General features: G+C 49.6%; 8 protein-coding genes across 8 annotated transcripts; 3 read left to right on the forward strand and 5 right to left on the reverse strand.

The window, feature by feature from the left end:
* Nucleotides 1-195: 195 nt before the first annotated feature.
* On the reverse strand, nt 196-1,757 carry HO133_010088 (uncharacterized protein; the record flags this gene model as incomplete). Its single annotated transcript, XM_037300944.1, has 6 exons — nt 196-1,002; nt 1,054-1,140; nt 1,192-1,263; nt 1,321-1,428; nt 1,486-1,652; nt 1,706-1,757. The coding sequence occupies 6 exons, from the start codon at nt 1,755-1,757 to the stop codon at nt 196-198; spliced, it is 1,293 nt and encodes a 430-aa protein (XP_037153761.1).
* Nucleotides 1,758-2,010: 253 nt separating this feature from the next.
* On the forward strand, nt 2,011-3,106 carry HO133_010089 (uncharacterized protein; the record flags this gene model as incomplete). The annotated part of the gene is made up of 3 exons (XM_037300945.1): nt 2,011-2,017; nt 2,056-2,744; nt 2,804-3,106. The coding sequence occupies 3 exons, from the start codon at nt 2,011-2,013 to the stop codon at nt 3,104-3,106; spliced, it is 999 nt and encodes a 332-aa protein (XP_037153762.1).
* Nucleotides 3,107-3,260: 154 nt separating this feature from the next.
* HO133_010090 (uncharacterized protein) lies at nt 3,261-5,251 on the reverse strand (the record flags this gene model as incomplete). The annotated part of the gene is made up of 11 exons (XM_037300946.1): nt 3,261-3,568; nt 3,620-3,659; nt 3,716-3,751; nt 3,899-4,065; nt 4,119-4,252; nt 4,331-4,342; nt 4,402-4,677; nt 4,760-4,845; nt 4,901-4,973; nt 5,029-5,039; nt 5,093-5,251. 11 exons carry the CDS (start codon nt 5,249-5,251, stop codon nt 3,261-3,263), a joined length of 1,302 nt encoding a protein of 433 aa, XP_037153763.1.
* Nucleotides 5,252-5,685: 434 nt separating this feature from the next.
* HO133_010091 (uncharacterized protein) lies at nt 5,686-9,866 on the reverse strand (the record flags this gene model as incomplete). Its single annotated transcript, XM_037300947.1, has 3 exons — nt 5,686-6,555; nt 6,609-6,912; nt 6,964-9,866. The coding sequence occupies 3 exons, from the start codon at nt 9,864-9,866 to the stop codon at nt 5,686-5,688; spliced, it is 4,077 nt and encodes a 1,358-aa protein (XP_037153764.1).
* A 244-nt stretch (nt 9,867-10,110) lies between these two features.
* Nucleotides 10,111-11,020, forward strand: HO133_010092 (uncharacterized protein; the record flags this gene model as incomplete). The annotated part of the gene is made up of 3 exons (XM_037300948.1): nt 10,111-10,386; nt 10,586-10,633; nt 10,916-11,020. The coding sequence occupies 3 exons, from the start codon at nt 10,111-10,113 to the stop codon at nt 11,018-11,020; spliced, it is 429 nt and encodes a 142-aa protein (XP_037153765.1).
* A 1,885-nt stretch (nt 11,021-12,905) lies between these two features.
* Nucleotides 12,906-15,473, forward strand: HO133_010093 (uncharacterized protein; the record flags this gene model as incomplete). Its single annotated transcript, XM_037300949.1, has 1 exon — nt 12,906-15,473. The coding sequence occupies one exon, from the start codon at nt 12,906-12,908 to the stop codon at nt 15,471-15,473; it is 2,568 nt and encodes an 855-aa protein (XP_037153766.1).
* Nucleotides 15,474-16,295: 822 nt separating this feature from the next.
* HO133_010094 (uncharacterized protein) lies at nt 16,296-17,527 on the reverse strand (the record flags this gene model as incomplete). Its single annotated transcript, XM_037300950.1, has 4 exons — nt 16,296-16,776; nt 16,940-17,131; nt 17,183-17,242; nt 17,301-17,527. 4 exons carry the CDS (start codon nt 17,525-17,527, stop codon nt 16,296-16,298), a joined length of 960 nt encoding a protein of 319 aa, XP_037153767.1.
* A 1,185-nt stretch (nt 17,528-18,712) lies between these two features.
* Nucleotides 18,713-20,379, reverse strand: HO133_010095 (uncharacterized protein; the record flags this gene model as incomplete). The annotated part of the gene is made up of 2 exons (XM_037300951.1): nt 18,713-18,924; nt 18,978-20,379. The coding sequence occupies 2 exons, from the start codon at nt 20,377-20,379 to the stop codon at nt 18,713-18,715; spliced, it is 1,614 nt and encodes a 537-aa protein (XP_037153768.1).
* Nucleotides 20,380-21,209: the final 830 nt, after the last annotated feature.

Genomic DNA, 21,209 nt, shown 5'->3' on the forward strand with positions numbered 1-21,209 from the left:
TGCACTGTTCGCTGGGCGAACGGTGCAGAAAATATAGTGACGGCTTGGGCGGTGTTTTGAGCTGGATGGCGTACGACCGCCGGCAGAGGATAGGTCCCCCATGGAGAGCGACTATGGACATGATGAGACAAATAGCATACTCATATTACCCCACACCTCACACTACAATTGCTCGTGACACATGCCATCTGTTGACTACTTTCCTTCATACAGTCTAAAGCACAAGCTTGCATTGGTTCCACCAAACCCGAAACTGTTCGAGAGCACCACATTTACTTTACTCTTTTGCGCCTCCAGAGCAACGTAATTGCAACTGAACTCCGATCCTTCCAAATCTGTCAAGTTCAATGTCGGCGGTAAGATCCCGTCTCTGATTGCCAAAACAGAGAACAATGCTTCCACTGCCCCTGCCGCACCCAGAAGATGTCCCACAGCACCTTTCGTACTGCTAACATTGATCTCCTTTGCATGCTTTTTACCGTTCTCTCCCAACATCAATGCCTTGATTGCGCGGTTTTCGGCGAGGTCACCCAAGGAAGTGGAAGTAGCATGTGCATTTATATAATCGACACTGCCAGGTGGCAGAGAAGCATTCTTGAGCGCCAAACGCATAGCACGAAAGGCACCATTACCGTCCGAGGGAGGGGCGGTCATGTGGTGCGCGTCAGAGGAGGTGCCATAGCCGGCAACCTCCGCATAGATGTGGGCACCACGAGCAAGTGCGTGGGGGAGAGACTCAAGGACGAGTACAGCAGCTCCTTCTCCAATCACGAAACCATCCCGAGCCGCATCGAATGGGCGAGAGGCCTGCTCAGGGGCATGATTGAAGGAAGTGGTTAGAGAGCGGGAGCGTTCGAACCCGACGAAGGCAAGAGGGTGGATGCAGGACTCTGAGCCACCAGCTATCATTACGTCTGCGTCGCCAAAGGCAATGAAGCGTGAGGCGTCACCTATAGAGTGAGCCCCGGTCGTGCAGGCGGTTGTTGCGGCGTGGGAAGGGCCCTGATCTGTGATCAGATGAAGTAGCACGGGTAGTAATGAGAAAATGCGAACCTTGAAGCCATATTTCATGGCTATGTGACCAGCAGCTAAATTTATGAGGAGCTTAGGTACGAACAAGGGAGAGACCTTTTTAGGACCCTGGGTGCTGTCAGGTCTTTTACTGTAGGACGATGGGTTGATCGAACTCACACCTTGGTAGAGATGGATCGAGGTCTGATACTGCACTTCTAGACTTCCAATACCAGAGCCTAGACATACGCCCTGATATCCAGTTCAGCTGGATCGTGCTATTGGACATTTGGAAGAGTCATGCTTTACGGTCATTTCACGCTGATGATCAGTTTTTGGCCGCCATACCGCATCCTCGAGAGCCTCGCTCGAGGCCAGCATAGCGTACTGCATGAATGTTGACATTCTGCGCTGCTCCTAAAGATTGTCAACGCCGTACTTCTTGTCAACAAGACGTAATCATATCTGGCGCACATCACCACTCAACCATTCGCCTGCAGTCCAGCCGCCATCCTCTTTCTTTCCCCGTGGAACGAGACCTGCGACTTGGCATTGCTGTTGCGCATGGGCTTCACTCCTGCCAGCAAGAGAGACAATGCCACATTTGCTATCCAGCAATCTTTTCCAGGTACGCGGAGCACCTAAATCGTTCAGTCATGAATGTGTAGAATGGATGCATTCTCGGTCCACTTACCTAGTCCTAAAGGTGTCACTGCTCCCAGCCCTGTGACGACGACTCTTTGCATTTCATCTTTTCGCGCCTCGTATGATTTGATGGATGTGATGGATTTTTAGAATCGACAATGCCGAGGTGCGCTTGATAATAGGATTGATACGTCGGCCAAAGAGGGTTTAGCCTAATTCTAGGAAATAAATCTGATATGCATGCAAATGAGCATTCAACAATGACTTGCTCTGGAAATTGAAACCAATCAATGTCATGACTCGCGACCGTACCACAATTCAGCGACTGGCTTTGCGGTCAAGTATGTAACCAACATGCTCCGTAAGTCATAAGTCTATACCTCAGGCTAATGTGCCAAGGACCGTCTACACCAATCTGCCGTACATGTCTCCATCAAATCCGCACTGCCTCCAGCGCCGCCGCCTCCGTCGAGACAGCTCCCATTGAACCTTCCCCTACCAATCGTGCACCACCACCTCTCACAGCTTCTCAGTCTCATTCCATCACCTACAAGTTGAAAGCCGCTGTCCTTCTCTCACGCCCGCCCCTCTTGACCCGCGATCTCACCCCTTTCGAGAAATCTTACTTCCTCTATCAACGTCGCCTAAATGAGCGTCTTGCTCTGCCATTCACTCGTTACTTCTACTATCAGCGCGGCACGCCAGGAGACATCGATTGGAAGCGCAAGATAAAAGAGCGGAAAACACCCGCCCGAGATATCGGCGTATACAATGCTTATGGGGTGGAAGGATGGAATGATGAGTTACTGGTGGGGGATAGTGTGAGCGAGCCCGAGGAGCAAGTGGAGAGGCTTTTGATTGATGCCGAGGTGGAGGTCAAGGAACGAGATGTCCCAGGGGAAGGGAAGGTAGTAAAGAAAGAGGAAGTAGAGAGGCCGTTGCCGAGGGTCACAGAGGCGGATCAAGCCGGCGATACGAAGAGTCTGAACAGGGCTTTGCAGAAGACGTTGTATTTGATTGTCAACAGAGGGAAAGGACGATGGGGGTTTCCTTCTGCTGAGTTGGCGAGACAAGAGAGCTTGCATACGGTAAGTCGATATCGTTCTGCAGCAGGCCGGGCTCGCGATGCTGAAACGAATTCTTGCAGAGTGCGGAGAGGACGATCGTCCAGACCGGTGGTGTGAACATGAATACTTGGGTCGTGGGAAATATACCAATTGGCCACCAGGTCTGCAACTACAGCCAAGGCATTGTCAACGAGGAGAAAGGGACAGTGCTGCGGGGAGAGAAAATATTCTTCATGAAAGCCAGGATCTTGGCCGGGCAAGCAAACCTGAAGGACAATCAATTTGGGCTTGAAGATTTTCAATGGTTGACGAAAGAGGAGATACAGAAAGCATTCGATCCACGAAATTGGAACGCCGTAAAAAATATACTACCTGAAAGGTAAGGAGGAGAAATCATGTATTGTATATATGTCATAGCGTGCATTGCACGGCGCGAATAAAATGTCTTGAACTCTGCCCTTCCTCTATAACACAGCTAAAACTCACATGCGGGGTCTCATTATCAGTCTGCCCATGCAATATGTCTTCCCTTTTTCACTACACCACTGCTGATCGAGAAGGTGCACCATGGCAGCTAGTGAAGGTCGGAAGTATTTCAGCTTCGAAAACATTCGGGTTGTCTGAATTGTCGTTGCCATTAGTCGGCGTCTCTCCGTCTCTTTGGGAAACGTCAAAATCCAGTAATACTCCATTAAGCTCAGGCAAAGTACCCAATCCTTTGTCGTTCTGCAACTGCTGATGCTGTGGATGTCTCTCTCTTCTGCGGTCGATTCTTCTCCGCCAGGGTTTATACAACAGTGCACTCAAGCCACCAAAAACGACAAAGGAGCCACAAATAGCACCACCTGCGGCCTCATGTCAAACGTGTCCGACGCAAGAGAGGTCTGGAACATTACCAATAACGTCATAATGGTCACCGGCTACTGCAACTCCGCCCTGAGCGTCGACGTCAGTATTACTGCTGGGTAATCGGAATAGGTTGAAGTGCCCACCCAGAATTTACCTGAGGGCTGAGCAACGTTAAGGACCTGGATAGAGGTTTCGGAGTCAGCATTGCCTGTCCAAGAAAGATTCCCGGGCCACGGGACAATTCTGAGGAGCAAATACTCCTTAGACATGTCTTCAGGCTCAAGGTTGAGGTCGGACGAGGGATTTCAGACGCCAAAAATACGTACGAGAGTCAACAGTTGAACAAATCCTATAATCATCGCTACCATAACCGTGATGACCGTGAGCACAATCGAATAATACAGTATAGCGATCTGATCCTTTGCAAGTGCTGTAGAGGTATATAAAGCCATCATCAAGGCACCATCAATGGTATCGAGCAGGCACATCCCAACTGTTCTGGTAAGCTAATGACCATCTATGAACAGCTCCAGCAAGGACTCATACCGGTGAACAGCACCGGAAATATCAGAATGAGCCATATGCTTGTGCCTTTCGCCCCTTGAATAGATGCAATCCCCAGTAGTGCGACCTCTGAAGAAGTGTCGAAGCCAAGGCCGAACAACAGGCCCAAAGGGTACCTAAGAATAGACACCTGCTGATTAGCTTTGCATGATCCTGCACCGTGTGCTGAAAGAGGGGTCTCGAGTGGACTGCACATTTTCCATGGACTGGAGCCTATAGTCAGCCATAGATCTCACCAGGAAGGGCCTGCAAGATTCATTCCCACCGGTCAATAAGCTTGAACATCCTTTTGAAAAGATAGAATAGGCATCCAGCTCCTTTGATTTCAAAACTTTGCTCATCCCCTGGGGCTGAAGCGATCAACTTTCTCATCAATTGTACAAGTTTGTGTAGAATATATATGTTCGTAATTCCAAGTATAATAAGAAAGCCAGCAGAGACAGATGTACCGATGATGCCCCCAATCTTACTGAATGCCCCGAACCTGGAGCTGATAGCAGAGGCCGTGGCGGCGACTACCACGGAAGTGACAATGACGATTCTGTTGCAAGAAGACGAGGTCAGAGAGCCGTGTCAGTAAAACAGACGGAGCTTGCAACATGTGACAAGTAGAAGAGACGAACGTTGAATGACCAAGAGAGAAGAAAGTTCCAACAGTAACCGGACGTTGACCTGATGCTATGAGCCGACGAGTCATCAGATCGATTGCCTGTCTTCTCGGTGAGAAACCCGTGTGCCTGCCAGCTAGAATAAAGCGTACATACGGAAATGTGGTCCGCATCGAGAGCATGGCGGAGACCGAGAGTGTAACTCAGCACGGCCGTGGAGACGAGAGCTCTGTACAGATTGGACTCAGTACCTTTTGCTCCTGGATTCTTCTAGGATTCCGTACATATGAAAGTGCTATGATTGCATCAGTGAGGAGGCGTAGAGGAACAGTGCTGGAGATGCCAGACAAGAAGAATACCGATTGCCACCCAGACGATGGCATTTGCAAACACCAATCCAACGATTATGCCTACAGCTGGAAATGGCAACGTCCGTAATCCCGGAATACGTCCATGGCAGGCAATTGCCCGTCTGTTGATACCGTTCTTCAGCGCAGGGAATCCCATTCTGACTGATTTCGTGGTTTGGAAAGCCTCAACTGACTGCCCTTTATGATCATTTGATAGGAGGGTTGTGGAGAAAAGGCCTTGAATGCAGATACTCAGAGTGCTAACTACAAGATGACTTGGGACTGTACGGAGTACGAGAGTTCACATCAAGGATGCCATGGCATGGAGGAAGGGAGAGAAATCATGCCGGCAATCTGCTTTGTGCTAAGCCGGCATCCCACAGACGCCTGGATTCAAACGAAGGCCAAAGTGAATACATCAAAGACTTGATGAGAACTCGAACCATGCTAGATATCACTCCTCCAACATGCCTGAAAAAGAGCAGATGGCAAAATTGCCTTTTTCGAGCGCCGATATGATACAAAAAATACTGCTTCCGCCCGACATTTGAACCCGACAGACGCCATGGTTTCCCTTTTTGATTCCTACATTCATTTCCTCCGTGATTTGCCCCTCTCCATTCCTGGCCTTGAGCTCGCCATCTCACCGTACCTTCCTCGCTCCCTAGTCGTGTCATAGGCCTGCAGCACCCTATTTTGACTCTCGTCCGCCTGACTGAAAGCATAGCCCCTCTGCTTTCGCATCCGCTGTACTTGTCGCACTTTCCTGATCGCCTTCTGGAATTGCTCCATTCTGGGCCTGTAGTCCTGGATGTTGTACTTCTGGATCTCTTGCACGTGATGGTACGTTTGAGGCCGGTACATGCGTTTAGCGTACTTCCACGCAAAGTCTCGGAGGAGGCAGATCACGGGTAACACTACCGCCATCAGGTAGAAGACAGGAGAAGTGAAGAGTCGTGGGATTACACCATCGTATTCGGTGGAAAGGCCGAGTTTGGGGGCGACCGTTGCGTAGACAGCGATAAATGCCAACCAGATGACCATGCTCCCAGGGATGGCGAGGAAAGTCCATTTCGTCCAAATATTCGTAATCAGTGCCGCTTTCCCTAGGACAGTTGCGAGGACTGCCGTGTATAGAGCGGTCCCCCAAACCCAATGGCCAGCTATCTTTCCGTCGCTTTGGGGAAGATCCCAGAACCAGATGAGCTCAGATATGAAGTACGCGAGAAGAGAATGGTAAAACCCATTGAGAATCCAGGACCAGAAAGAATGCATCTTGAAAAACACACCTTTCTGTCCAAGCTGGTATAGTTGTGGATAGCGATCGAGGAGACGAGCCGAAATGAATTGGTCAAAAATCCCTATTACAACTGGTGGAAAGACGGTGAAGAAGACATTGTAGAAGGACAAGGTCCAAGATTCGAAGATGACTTCACCAGAAAAGGCGTTCTGGAACGAATACTATATTCAAGTGTTAGCCAGGAGGTCACGTCAACCAAACCGGATATAAATACCCAAAATTGTGTCATGTACAATGCAATGTTCTTGTAAAAGGAGTAGAGAATCAGCTTCGAAATTCGCTGATAGCTCCAAGCGCCGTGTACTAGCAAGAGCTTTCGAAGATATCGGAATTGTCCGATAGCTACATCGGCGCTTCGCGCTGCCTGAAGACCTTCAACGCCGCTTATGCCTACTCCGACATGTGCTGCCTGTATCATGGAGACATCATTGGCGCCATCCCCAATCGCCAGTAGAATTGCCTTTAGGTTCCTTTTGACAAGCTTCACAACCAGTGCTTTCTGCAAAGGCGAAACTCGACTAGGAATCATGTTAGCACTCATCAGACCATCCGAAACGAATGACACATACCAGCATATCACAGCTTTGCACATGATCGCAAGCTCGAGAAACATCTTCTCCATGTCTTTTTCCAAAGCAAAAGTCAGAGATTTGCCATCAATGACTAGAGCTAGCGTCTCTAGCTCAGCACCTCCCGCTGACTGATTTCGTATGGCAGTGAGCTTGTTCTCTATATTGGTTCTCGTAGCCGGCGAATTATCCTCATTGATGATCAACAGTGTCATGTCTTCGCTTATGAGTTTACAGCTCATGCCAATGTTAATGGCAGTCTCTTGTCGATCACCCGTAAGAACCCAGATTTTGATGCCTGCCTCTTGAAGAGTATGGATGGTATCTGGTACGCCGTCTTGAAGCTTGTCTTCGATAGCTGTGGCACCAAGCAAAAAAAAGTCATGCTCGATGATTTCTGCTGCTTTGTCAAGCTCTTCACCACGGGTCCCACTGACAGTCGTGTTTGCTTTGTCAAAGATCTGCAGCCATTGCTGGAGCTCTTCCTCTGGTATCTCGCGCATTGCTAGGCACAATGTACGCAAACCCTCCGTAGCGTATTCTTCCAGATGCTGCAAGGTTGCCTCAACTGTTGGACTGTCCTTACCAAGTCGCTCCAGAATGACGGTATCAGCTCCCTTGCAGTAGCAGCGCACTTTGCCATCGGGGCATCTGAATATTGTCGACATACGTTTTCGTGTTGAATTGAATTCTAAAACAGCCAACAGCTGATACTCATACTCCTCACCTTCTACTGAAATCGTCACAGAGCGGGGCCTTCGAGCCGTAAATTGATAGCCCAGCATCACCGCACCTTCAACCAGAGCACCCTCATCTGGTGAAGCCGCCTGATATTTGATCTCGCCAGGCTTTTCGTCCCTTCTTTCTGGGATGACCGTGTGACATGTTGATAAAAGCGCCAGAAAATGATGAATGGAGGTCTGGCTTGGGTGTTTTCTCCGGTTTTCGGCAAGTTGTTTAAAGTCGTAGATGCCCACGGGGTTCTGTTCCGTGGCTCGTCGATCCTCAGGCACCTCATCCGCATACTGTATACCTGCTATCGAGCATTGCTTGAATTCCATCATGTTGCAGGTAAGGGTGCCAGTCTTGTCCGAAAAAATATACTCAATTTGTCCTAGTTCTTCCACCAGGGACGACGTCCGGCATATTGCGGGAGTGTCCGTTCGGTCGTAGTAGATATCAAGATCCGAGTTGATTAAGAATGCTTGCCAATACTTGACGACCTCGATCGTTACAAATAATGATATTGGCACGAGGTTGGAGTAAAGAACCCAGTAGGTAAAGATGTCGGAGAAGAATTGCTTCGCAAGGCCGGTGTCTTCGATATATAGATATGCAAGCTTGCTGGTTGCCGTGGCTCGGATGATGAGATCGCCGACAGAGCTTATAATGCTCAGTGCCACAAGAATTGCAACTAGCATGATAATCTGCAGGTTCACCAATTTTTCCACATGGGTCCTTTTGATGGGAGTCGCCGTAGCGTTACGCATAAGCTTCGTCTCATGGCCAGTGAAGACGACAATACCATGGATCCAAGGAGTATTGCGGAGGGTCGCCCCTCTGAGGAGCAATTGGTCTGGTGCCAGGGGTAATTCCTTTTCGCCGCCACCGGCTGTCATCGTCAGAGTTGCTTCATACGTGTACAGACTGCTATTTGGTTGTTCTGAACGGACCCTGCCAGACAACCGACTAAGCTCGTTCGGGCTCACAAGGCTCGCAGTTTCCGGAATAGCTTGCTTGATCTTCAAATTTGTTTCGCCATCAAGGTTAGCTGTCTCGATGTAGCACAAACCTTCGGGCTCGGAGGTAGCCAGTAGTACCAGATCCGCTGGGAACGGTTCTTCTGATTCTACTCTTACAATGTCTCCCACCTTCACACTAACCCATCTGACATTTTCGAAATTTGATCCCCTCAATACTTTAGTTTTGGAGTGATTGAGTGACTTATCCGAGTTCTTGCGCTTGAAATCCTCGATCAACTCCTTTCCGGCGGAAACAAGCAGTACGATGATGAGGGGCCCAATGGTGGTATATCGATTAGTTGGAGAGATGCCTGGTATCTGCTGCAAAGCTGCTGTAAATAAGAAGAACAAATTGGCGTATTTAGAGAACTGCTCGAACAGAAATTTGGGTAGGAAAGTCGCGATGTTGTACTTTGCTGTGGATACATGATTATCGAGGTACCGATTCTGTGCATTCGCTGGCGGATTATTGAGATGTATCAATCTCGGGCCCAGAGTGGATGGATCGGGCTTCCCTCTCCCGAGCCCAAATTTGAAATTCCCTGGATCGAATCTCTTGTGCTCTGCCTTCTTAGCCTGGTCTTCAGTCATATCGCTGTCCATTCTGGGCTGACCGGGCGTTGTCTCGCGCAACGGCATGTCCATTTCCGAATATTCTGGTCCCCTGCCAAACAACGTCTTTGCCCTTCCCATGATGCCTCCTCCCATACTGTTCCGGTTTGCATGCCGTCCTCCACTGACCATCGGAGTTGGCCCTGAATCCACCGCACCAGAGGTGTGATAGAAGCCTCCCTGCATGGAAGGATCGTCTTCGGGAAGATCGTCCATATCTGAGTACCGCTGATAGTTGTTCAAATCGGAAGTTTGTGAATAAGTCCGAATCCCTATACCCAGGTACGGTTGTCCAGCGCGCGATACCCCCGGACTACCTGGCAAGCCATGGGATGACTGCTGTGCACCCACGAACTCATCGTAAGATACAGAGGGGCGAGGTTGCGGCCTGACGGAGTGATCGATATTGTATTGATGGAGGAGCTCCTCATCGTTGACGGGAGGAGGCCTGCCATTGTTGTATGTGGGACTCGAGTCGTCGAGATCTAGAAGCGGACCCCCAGGATTTGGAGCTGCCTGGCCCTCTACTCCTGGTAGCCTAGCAGCCATGTCGCAATGAGACGCAGGTGTCCCGAACCTGCCTTCGACCAGAGGGATATGGTCTCAGCAAAGCGGGCAGGATAATGCTTAACATCAATTGGTCTGAAGCCCTATACATGTGTGCTGTTCACACATATACGGAATGTGGCATGTTTCTCTGAGACTTTGGAAGTTCAACAACTGGTTGTTCAATGCCAGCTTACTCGTACTTACTCACTGCCTCAAACCGCGAGACCCGGAGCTTCTCGGGCCGATGTTCATCCGCAGTCTATCCCTAATCACAGTCCTGACTCCTGACTTTCCCGGAGTCAAGCGGGGCGTCAAGACACAATTCACTCTTATTCAGTTACCTTCCGACTGGGATCATACCAGATATAAGATGGTCTGCGCCAAGTGCCAGAAATCACAAAAGAAAACAGAGCTTGCCACACCAGGCGTTAAGCGCAAAAATGACTTGTATTTAGGCTCGCCTGCCTCCAATGACAAAGGCAAATCCTCAGCTACATCAAACGCCTCCGGCGTCGGGAAGGTAGGCCAGGCTGCTTTGCATGTTCTCATACTGTCGTGCAGCCTAGTTGACATGTTTGACACAGAGTAAACTCCTCAGCAAAGGTGCATTGAATCCATACGCAGCTTACAGCTCTACATGTGCAACATGCAAGACGAAGGTATAGTCAAAAGCTCTGTGAGGGAAGAGAAGTGTATCTAGCTAAACGGGCCATAGGTAGATCAAGGCCACAAATTTTGCAATCGATGTGCCTACAAGACTGGCAACGGTACGTTTTGTTCTGGCTAATTTTGGCAGTTCCCACCAAGAGCAATGGGCTGACTGTACATTTTAGCCTGCGCCATCTGTGGTAAGACCCAGAACAAGAGCATGGCGTCTAGCGGTGGACCCGTGGTTCAGGGCCAGAAGTTTTCTTCCAAATGACCAACCCATGAGTTTTCAGTCCAGTCTCCCCCACCTGAGCAATTAAATTTGAAGTCGGTAACGTGTTGGACGGGTCATCGAGAATTACCCAAATTCGAGATTCGCAGGCATGATACAAGTTATACAGTCTACAGAGCTTGGCTTCACACGACGTCCGAAGAGGGGGCTGTATAATGCTGAGGATATGGGTCCTCTCACAGGTCGTTCCGTTGCACCAATACCGCCCGCGTGAGGTAATCATGGCTGTGGCAATACCGCCCGCGTGAGGTAATCATTGCTGTGGCAATACTGCCAAAGAAACCTCCAAAGGTTGGGGTTGTATGGATGACGCTTTTCATGATTTGGGTAGCACGTCTCTGGGGAATCTTATGGGCGCATTAGAGCAGCAATTGAAAAGCCCGATGCCGGCACCTGTAAGACATCAAGTGACCGGGGGGTCCTTCCGGGATCAATCTGCATTTCGGTTTGGTGTTTGGTGTCGAGATGCGTAGGAACGGACATATACTTACGGATCACTTACCTCTTAGTCTCGGGCATTTAGTCTCGGGCATTCGGGCGTGCGTGATGATGTTTGAAGTAGGAAGTATACCGGTCTGATTCTCGTCCAATTAAACAAGGGAGCAAATATTGGCATTCAATTTGTTCGTGAATGTGAGGTCCAGTTCAGGTAAAGGTAGTGAAGGCCAGATTTGTCAGATTGACCGACCGGCATCCAATGAAATCAAGGGTTACTTTTTTTTTGAATTGTGATAAGACAGCTGAATGAGCCCAAAGATATTGGCAACAGTGTGTTCAGATCCCTCGGGGTTTTCGTATTTAAATACTTGGGTATGTCCAACAAGATTTTACTCGGTACAAGTGACCGTTGGGAAAAAGTCAAGTCAAGGCGAGGTGCAACGGCTGGGCGAGGTCAAGTGTGGCTTTGACGTTGCTATAAAAAGAGGGAGGGAAATTAGAGAGGGAAATTAAGCATCAAATATAAAGTACTGTAGGTACCGTGCGTGCGTTGCAGATCAGGTACAGGTACCAATATCATACATTACATACTTAAATCCCTCGGGTTCGATCCCTAGAGCGCCCAATGCTCTGCCCCTGGAATATCATCGTCATCATCATCATCATCATTGAAGAATGGAGATGCTGTAGCGTCACTTACTTCATTGACTCCTACCCTAACAACTTCTAAAGTTCCTAAGGCTTCATATGACACAAACCAACGCGGCATAGATGTAGAGCAAGACGAAGCTACCTTGATGAACCAAATAATAATGTGGCTGAGAAAAGGGAATGGGAAAGGGAATGGGAAAAGGGAAAGAGAAAGGGGGTTATTTGACCCCTGCCGAGCCCCAATTATTAGCCCGGCTGCTAAAAGTAGCTACCTAACTTCTACCCGTACTCCAGGGACATTTCTCAACTCTCCCCTCTCTCTCTGTCTCTCTCTCTCTCCTCTCTCAACCTTTTTTTCTATCCTCTTTTCCGGCAGCTCTCGTGCCACTACATTCTTTTCTAATCTTTAACACCCTTCTAATTCAGGTAGCACTCATTTGCAACTTCTATTAATATAATTCTTACATCGTCTCAAACATTCGATCACCCTCTCTTTGTTTGCTCAACATACAAGCCCATCCGGCATTCCAACATCAACACGTCCTGAAAGCGGCCCTATCTCGAGAGAAGCACAGGTCCCCCGATCTGATACCCTCCCAAAATACGCAATAAGACTGCTCAACCATCTTGGCTAAGACCAGTACTTTTGGTACCATCACCGTGGACATCCTCCTTTCAAACCTTGATTGAACCACAAAGCTCGTCGGCGCTCCCTTTTCACCCGCGTATCCTATCTCTTGAAAGGTGTGCCAACTGTCCTTCTCGCAACACATCTTCTATTCTCCTTTGGTTCTAACGGGTGCAGATCCTAACACTACCTCTCGAATAGCTGTCCACCTGTACCATAAGCACTTTTCTTCGACTATCAACTACCAGACGCGTTCACGAAACAACCTCATACCCAATTACTGTGTTCGGAGTTTATCATCCGAACACTCCCACCATCCAACACGGCTGCCGTAGCATCACATCAGCAGGGCAGCTTCGTCCTGCCACCGCATCTGCTCGGAATGCAGCCCCAAGAGTCCGCAATGGATACTTCTCCCTACGCGCCAGCAGGGCGTTTCTCAAACTCTTTTTCGAAATCCGCAAATGCCAACAGCAACGAGACTGGCTTTTCTCACGGTGCATACAGCTCGAACCAGCATTCTGTTGGAGGTTACGCTCGAAGGCACCCACATCGAGCGAATATGTCTATCAACACTGGCAACTATGGGCAAACAAACCATCAAAATGCAAACGACATGACCACTCCCGGAACAGCCATGGACATGAATTTCACCCCTCTTCTGCCAACTAATCTACTCATCGGCAGTCCTTTCCAGCCAGCCACGCCTCAATTCAACACATTTGGCGGTTTTCAACAGCAAAACTCTGCTGCGCATCAACAAAATCAGCAAACGCAGATTGACAATCCCATAAACCACCAACATGGTGCATTCTCTCCTCAATCATATCAGAATATGGTTTCGCCGACCAACTATGGAGTGCAGCAATTTTTGGGAGGACCTCAGTCACCAACTGGCACATTCAGCAACATCGGAAATCAGGGATTTGGTGGAGCTGCACCAATGCAGATGGCGCCGACTATGGGCAACGCCAGCAGCAGGACCGTGTATCTTGGTAACATACCTCCTGAGACCTCGGCTGAAGAGATACTTGGCCATGTCCGGAGTGGACAGATCGAGTCTGTCCGGCTACTTCCAGATAAGAATTGTGCATTCATTTCATTCCTCGATGGTAGCTCAGCCACTCATTTTCATTCGGACGCGATTTTGAAGAAGCTTGCTATACGCGGTCAGGATATTAAGGTTGGCTGGGGAAAACCAGCACAAGTTCCTACATCCGTCTCCGTTGCAGTGCAACAATCGGGTGCATCTAGGAATGTTTATTTGGGTAACTTGCCGGAGACAGTGACTGAAGCTGAATTAAGAGACGATCTTGGCAAGTTTGGGCCCATCGACACTGTCAAGATTGTGCGTGAAAAGGCGATTGGATTTGTTCATTTTCTTTCAATCAGCAACGCTATCAAAGCTGTCTCGCAGCTGCCTCAAGAACCCAAATGGCAGGCCCCTCGCCGTGTCTACTACGGCAAGGACAGATGTGCTTATGTCTCCAAGACGCAACAGCAGAACGCAGCTCAGTACCTTGGTATCGCTCCCGGCTATGCACATATGCTAAATGGAGCGGACCGTGACTTGATCTCCAATGCACTAGCTCAACAGTCAGTTGCAGCAGCGGCCGTGGCAACCCAAGCTGGAGGAGTGAACAATCTTGGAAATCGTACCGTATATCTTGGAAACATTCATCCAGAGACCACAGTTGAAGAGATTTGCAATGTCGTTCGAGGTGGTCTTTTGCACCACATCAGGTACATTCCTGACAAGCATATCTGCTTTGTGACATTCATCGATCCTACATCAGCCGCTTCTTTCTACGCGCTAAGTAACATCCAAGGGCTCATGATTCATAATAGGAGGCTCAAGATTGGCTGGGGTAAGCATTCAGGTGCTCTGCCCCCAGCGATAGCTCTAGCTGTTAGTGGGGGTGCTTCTCGGAACGTCTACATTGGAAATCTAGACGAATCGTGGACCGAAGAGCGCCTGCGTCAAGATTTCTCGGAATATGGTGAGATTGAACTTGTCAATACACTCCGAGAGAAGAGCTGTGCGTTTGTCAACTTCACCAATATCTCAAACGCCATCAAGGCAATTGAGGCCATTCGAAGCAGAGAGGATTACCAACGATTCAAAGTGAACTTTGGCAAAGATCGCTGCGGAAATGCGCCTCGACAGAACAATCATCTCGCATCGCAACAGCAAAATCCTTCCATGCATGGACACGATAGCATGGCGTCGCCATCACCAATGAATGGAAGTCTACACCCGTCGATGAGCCACAATGGATCCTCAGTCAGCCCCACAAGAGCTACACTCTCACCCGCACCGGGTTCCACCGGCTCCAACTCACAAAATGGCTTCCATTTCCATCAGCAATCCAACCATGCGCATACTCCGTCTGCGATCCTGAACGCCGGCAGTAACAATCCCTTGACAATGTACCTCAACCAAATGTCCCTCCAACAGACCCAGCAAGAGCAAGAGTCACAGCAGCAGCAGGTGGACCCTTACTCTGTTGCCACTCTACAACAGCAGCAACAACAAGTCCTTGCTAATCAGCAAGCCGCTATCTACGGAAACTCCAACAATGACGCTTTCAGCAGCGGCATGCTCGATGCACCGCAACAACAGGGGCATAGCAGTAGTTATAGTCAAGGCGTTAACGGGATTGGTTTGTCTACCGCTGCGCCTACTATTGGTGGCTTGCTCGCGCCTTCGCGCAATCAGCAGCATGCTCGCGCTGTCAGCTTACCTGCTTTCTCACAAGAAGCTTTCACCAATAGCGGGAACCAGGGCCAGCAGTCTCAGCAGCAGCAGCAGCAGCAGCAGGGATTGCAGCAAAGCTCGCAGCAGCATTACAGCCACAGACATCAGCTGAGCAGCGTCAGCGGTTTGGGCTTTGGCAATGCCAGCTGGGGTCTGAATGGATGGGCAGAGGAGAGCGCTGGCGCGCAGTGACCGAGAGAGATCATCGACGCGGTCCATTGTACAATAAAATGTTTCCAAATTTCCTTTATCGCGCAATACCGGCGTGTGCGCTTGGATACTAAGGGGCGTTCATCTTGTCTTCAGGTACCCAAGTTCGCCGAAGCTTACGTTCACTTCGTGCAAATGTTTTATTCTTAATCTTTAATGCCCCGTTCGCGTGGCTCGCGGCCAAGGAGTAGCACTTTGATTTGAGCGCAAAATGTAGGAAGGGCAGAAGAGCGGATTAGAAAGAAAGCATCATTGCAGACTCCAGAATATCGACGGGGCAGGAGAAAAGGGGACTTTGTACCTTAGAAGATAGGATAGCATAGGATAGCCATGAAGACGAAAAGAAAATAATCAGTTGGAGAAGTATTAGACCAAAGTCTTACGTTTCATATGACCGGTATTTTATTTCGCATAATACGAAAAACATGGTGAAATAAAGTACTTAAAACCTAGCTATCCTTACAAAGAGGACCCGTGATTGGACTACAATCAGAAGGATGGTTGAGAATGAGAACAGGATTTTGCATCATATCTGAGTAGGCCAATCAAAGCTATCGGTACTGGTACCCATGATAGCATATTATGTTCGCATGCACAATTAATGAAACAAGTGCATTCACCTCCTCCTGCAGGCAGATATCGTTATGGAACCCCGGCACCACTCAAACAAGAATAAAGATTCGGCTGAAGAGAGGAAGGAAACGAGAGCCGTATACAATGTTCATGTATACTCGCGCGTCTTACTGACATATCACGCACTCTCCCAACAACCGTCTTCAGCGAGAGAATCTACAGCGAGAGAATCTAGTTCTCTCCTGTTCTTAGCAACTTCTTCAAGCTTCCAGTAGCAGAGCCCAAGCTCGTTCCGACAAATTTCTTCTCATACGTGAGATCATGTTCCTCAACCTGGGCAAGCTTTCCACCGTCCCTGCAATGGGAAGCGGTCGTAGTCGGCATACTGAGAGCAGGGCGAGCCACAAATTCATACGGCGTCCCTGACAGACTCTCCTCGCTCGAGGTGCTAGCAGTGGGCGTATGGCTGAGCGACGGGGTGGTACGGCTCGAGATGGTGCTGCGACCGTGACTAAGCGCAGGGCGACGCTTCGAGTAGAGCGAATCACTCGAGCGATGGAATTTGCTGAGGTAAGAGAAAGCCTCACTGCTGGGACGGTGGGGTAGCTTGGGCTTCCACTCCCCAGCTTTTGTACTAGGCGGTGATTTAGTTTCCGTCAGAATTGGTTCAGCTGGCTTCCACTCGGTGGGGTCGAGATCCGATTTGCCATTGCTTCATCAATTCGGAGTCAGCATTGCCACTTCAAGACTAGGTGAGAGTCCAAAGACATGTCTTAGACAGAAAATTGCAAAATTGACCTTTTGATCCCCCAATATGTGTTTAGACTCAAAAGAAGGTACAGAATGGGAGAGACTCGCTTGGAAAGGGTGCTTACTGGGCCACGGGAGGTATCCTTGCGTCGCTCGTGGGGCGAGGGGTAGGTTGCATGGCGGCAACGTAGGTAGGGATCTTAGAGCCGAAAGGGTCATCGATATCGTCGGAGTAGGCGGAGGGCACCATTTTCGTGGGGCTGGCCAAGCTAAGGTAGGTATTGGTGGTGGGAACGACAGAGTCACGGCGACGGCAACTAGGATCTCTGTCAGTGAGATGTACGATGAGATGAAGCGGGGTGGGGTACCTTTCCGAACAGTAAAGGATAGAAGAGTTGGGGACCAGGATTTGCTTCTCGCACATTGCACTATGGATCCAGTCAGCGGTTGTAGACCATAAGAAGAGGTATATTTGCGGTGCCTCACCAGAATTGCAAGAAGCTTGACGCCATATCGTCGTCCTCGTCGTCTTGGAAAGTGTCGTCCTCGTCGTCCTTGGGATGCTTGGTACTCTTGGCAACCTTGATGGTGATCTTCGGGGTGACAGGAGCCTTTGAAGAAGGGACAGGAGGAGGAGCTTTGACGTAGACCTTCCTTACATTTGGAGGAGATCGACGGGTGACATGGACTTGAGCATGGTGGCTGCTGGACATTGAGAGAAGTTGTGTGCAGGATTTCGAGGCAGCGGTGGGAGCTGCCTTTGTTCCAAATGGCGGTGTAGAATTGGGGTTTGGGCGGTGAGGAAATAGGTATGTCGGTGTGTAGAAAGAAAGTGAAATGGTGCAAGGTGGGAGGCTCTGCAGGAATTGGGTGAGGGTTGTTTACGGCGGGTTCCTGGCCGAAACAGTTGGCTTTGGCGTGGATGAGAGGGGTGGCTTATCGCCGTGGAAGCGGAGTAGGGGACGGTGCTCCGCGTTTGAGTTGCCAGAAGGATGGTGGATGTTGAGGAAGGTCGCAGCACAAAAAGGTGAGAAGGATCAAAATATTGAATGAAGCACTCCGGTAATATGGAGAACTGGTGGTGGTGGTGGTGGTGGTGTATGAAGTATGTGAAAGAAAGACGAAAGATGCAGGGTCAGGTCAGGTAAGGTTTGTTGACTGACTACGGAGTACCTTAGGTACTTTAGCTTCGAAAGATAAAGAACGCCTTCCCGCCGATAGGGTGCAGAGCCCCACCAAACGGCTTTGTTGCCAAGGAGCCACCAGGGTACACGGTAGAATGAATGGGTAACTAATAAGTAGTTAAGCTAAAGTCATTGATTGATCTTTTCAAAGGTGCATTGGAGCAAGTGGCCTTCTACAGCTTCATATACTACCTACTCTTGATTCCCAAGTCACCTCATCCTGCGCAGACATCACCCCCATCGCATGCACCACATCCGCATGTAATGGTAGTGTACACCTCTCAACTCACCATGATACCATGTCGAATCATTGGCTTCAATTTCGACATTCGTTCTCATGTTCAGAGCCAATATGGTATGCAGCTCTGTCGCTCGTGACCAATATCCACTATGGCGCAACTTTCCTTCCAATCATTCCCTGCACACTTCCCCCTTTCTGCGCGTAGAGTACCTCAGAATGTCCAACCTTCTTCGCACGGACTCGTCCATTGGCTCAGCCAGCAGCCTTCTCTGCGAGCTTTCATGAGCTCCGCCTCGGCTTGGCATGAGCTGTAAAGGCATGCTTGGGAGGAATTGACCTTTTGCTAGGTGATAAACGCGCAAGCTCAGGGGCTGGTGATGATGATGATGATGATGCCCATCTAAACATGCTGGGTAGTCTGTGTGGGTCATCTTGACAGCCGTGTTCCAGTCGTTGCTCGCAGTTCAATCGCTTCACGTCTCCTTCCAGAACCTTTCAGGAACACCTCGGGCAACGCTTTGTACAGGACCCACGTAGCAATCAAGCAGGTTACTCCACCGAGATGCTCCAGTCCGAAGCCTTTGAATCTCTTTATACGCGTATGAATTCGCATAAGCCAAACCCGTCTTCGGATCTCGAAATTTAGCCGGCTGCATCGTTATTGCGCAAGATTCTGAGACCGGCTCTGCGGAAAAGCTTAGCGAGATGACAGGAACAGATTGACAGTAGTCTACTCACTCGCTGGTTTAACGTTGCGTTTCTTTAGAAGCACACTGGTTTGTAGTTCAGGCATCTTCATGGGATTGGGGTCAAAGTTCTTGATAGCCACCAATGTTCGACTGTTGATATCGACTTCCGGGGTGGAATACGAGTTGGGTGGGGCCGCAAGTGAAGCTTGTTCTAATTGTTTTGGAAAAGACGGCTCAGGATAATGCTGAGGTAGGGAATCAGCGTCGGCGGTTCCCGTGAATTCTGCCTGATGTTGCTGCACTGGCAAGGCGGCGTAAGCGTGTATGCCATCAAGAAAGCCGTGAGGGACTTGAGGCGCTGTGAATGTGATCTGCTGCGAAAAGGACGCCTGCTGCGCATCTGGTAGATGCGAATGTTGCGTATTTCCAGCTCCGAGCCCGGACCGAGAGCTTTCAGACATAACTATATCCTCGTCTTTGGTTCCAGCCGAATCCTGCTCTGCGATCATTTTGCTGTTCAGAGCGGACTTCCCCTCGTCAAGCATGACCGGTCTCTCTGCATGACCGGCCTCTCTAATCTGTCCAACACCGAGCTGCAAAATCTTGCCGTTGACCCACCTAGCCAGGCCACTCCACCATGTAACCACAGGACCAGCCAGCTGCCGGTTGTGCAGTGCTTCCAGCTTAGCTCTCTGTTCCTCCGATCGCTTCTTCTCTGACTCTTCCCATCTATTCAAGCTCTTTGCATTCTTCCTCTCTGTTTTAGCAGCTTCCTCCATGCGGTCGGCTTGGGTCAAGGCCTTGGGCTTGGAAGCATCCTTGCGCTTCTGCGCTAGATCCATTGAGTGCATTATCTTGAGCCGGGTTTGCTCGCTGTCCACCAGTTTTTGATGGACCAATTCTCTGTTTTGGACAGTCTGTTTTCGAGAAGAGACCCGCGTCGGAGCATCAGCATCAGTGTGCACCCAAGACACCCTCTCAGACTTCTTTCTCGGCCTTGGCGCAGGTGTAGTAGGAGTAGCCGAGGGGTCAATCTTGACCTTCTTTCGTAAAAGACCGGGTTTTTTGAACACTTCTTGGGCCTTGCGTTTCTTCTGTCGCTCGAATCTGTCTTGCCTCTGTAGCTCCCTCTCCCCATCTTCATCGTCGTCGACCTTCGTAGGACCTTGGTCTTCTTCATCCGTAGATGAATCAAGCTGGGCATCGGACGCGTTCTCGTCTTCGTCCTCAAATTCAACATCCTCCTCCCCTTCATTCTCAGCGAAAAGCAATTCGAGGTCATCATCTCCCTCTTTTTCTAGAAGTGAAGATAGCCGATTCCCTGCCGTGGCGCGTTTCGCTCTCCCAGTGACCAGTGACTCGACATTCGGCTCCTCTTCGGCATCGCCATCTGATGATGTTGACTCGTTCCCACGATCACTGGAGGGTGCAGGAGATGCATCTCCAGACATGGCTAGGTGTGTTGAAGGGCAGGTTGCTTAATCAAATCTCGAATGTGGCATTAATAGCCTACGAGGTCACGTTTCTTCTATCGTATGGTGTTCACATCTTCTGTAGGAGGGGTTGTGAGAAGTTGACACAGACCTCACCGGTGCGTATCTACATGTGCAGTGGTTCTCATAAACCACACTTCATGATCGGGTTTCCTTACTTGGATCCTCCAGGGTTCCGCGATCGTTTCAAAACTAAGGTAGTGTGATTTGTTAGCGTGCGGGAACATGAAACCCTAAGGTTACCTTAGGTACTCTAGAGTTTCGATTGATGCGTATTTCGTATCGTGGATAGTAAGTACTTAGGTGGGCGGTTCGTGGTTGGAGTATGGACACCTGCTTTGGCAAAGCTGCACCCTGCCTGATTGGTGTTGCTACTTGCTACAGTACTACGTAGGAATCAACCAAAACGCTTCGTTCATAGGATTATTACATGCGGAAGTGGTTGGGCATAACTCGGTCATTTCTCGATCGCCGAGTGTTGCACAGTCGAAGCAATTGAAGTAGACTTGGTCGCCCGTAGGAGTAGTAGATCTGGATTGGCCTCGACTTTGGTAAACTCATAGGCAAGATGACCCTTCTACCTCTGATGACCTGGCGAGCCTGGTCGCCTCTTGTATTTTTATGTATTATTTAGCTTGCGTGTGGTGCCGGTGCGTGGAAAGAAGTTAGCCGCTGGTGCCGCCTCGCGAACTCCTGATTCCAAGTCCTCCCAAGCTTTTCTTCTACGAGTACCACTTTCTCTCTCCACTCCGACTTCTACCCCCAACGACTGTCCTTTGAGAGCCTTT

Source organism: Letharia lupina, assembly GCF_014066315.1.
Source record: "Letharia lupina isolate WasteWater1 chromosome Unknown contig_8, whole genome shotgun sequence".
Lineage (NCBI taxonomy): Eukaryota > Fungi > Ascomycota > Lecanoromycetes > Lecanorales > Parmeliaceae > Letharia > Letharia lupina.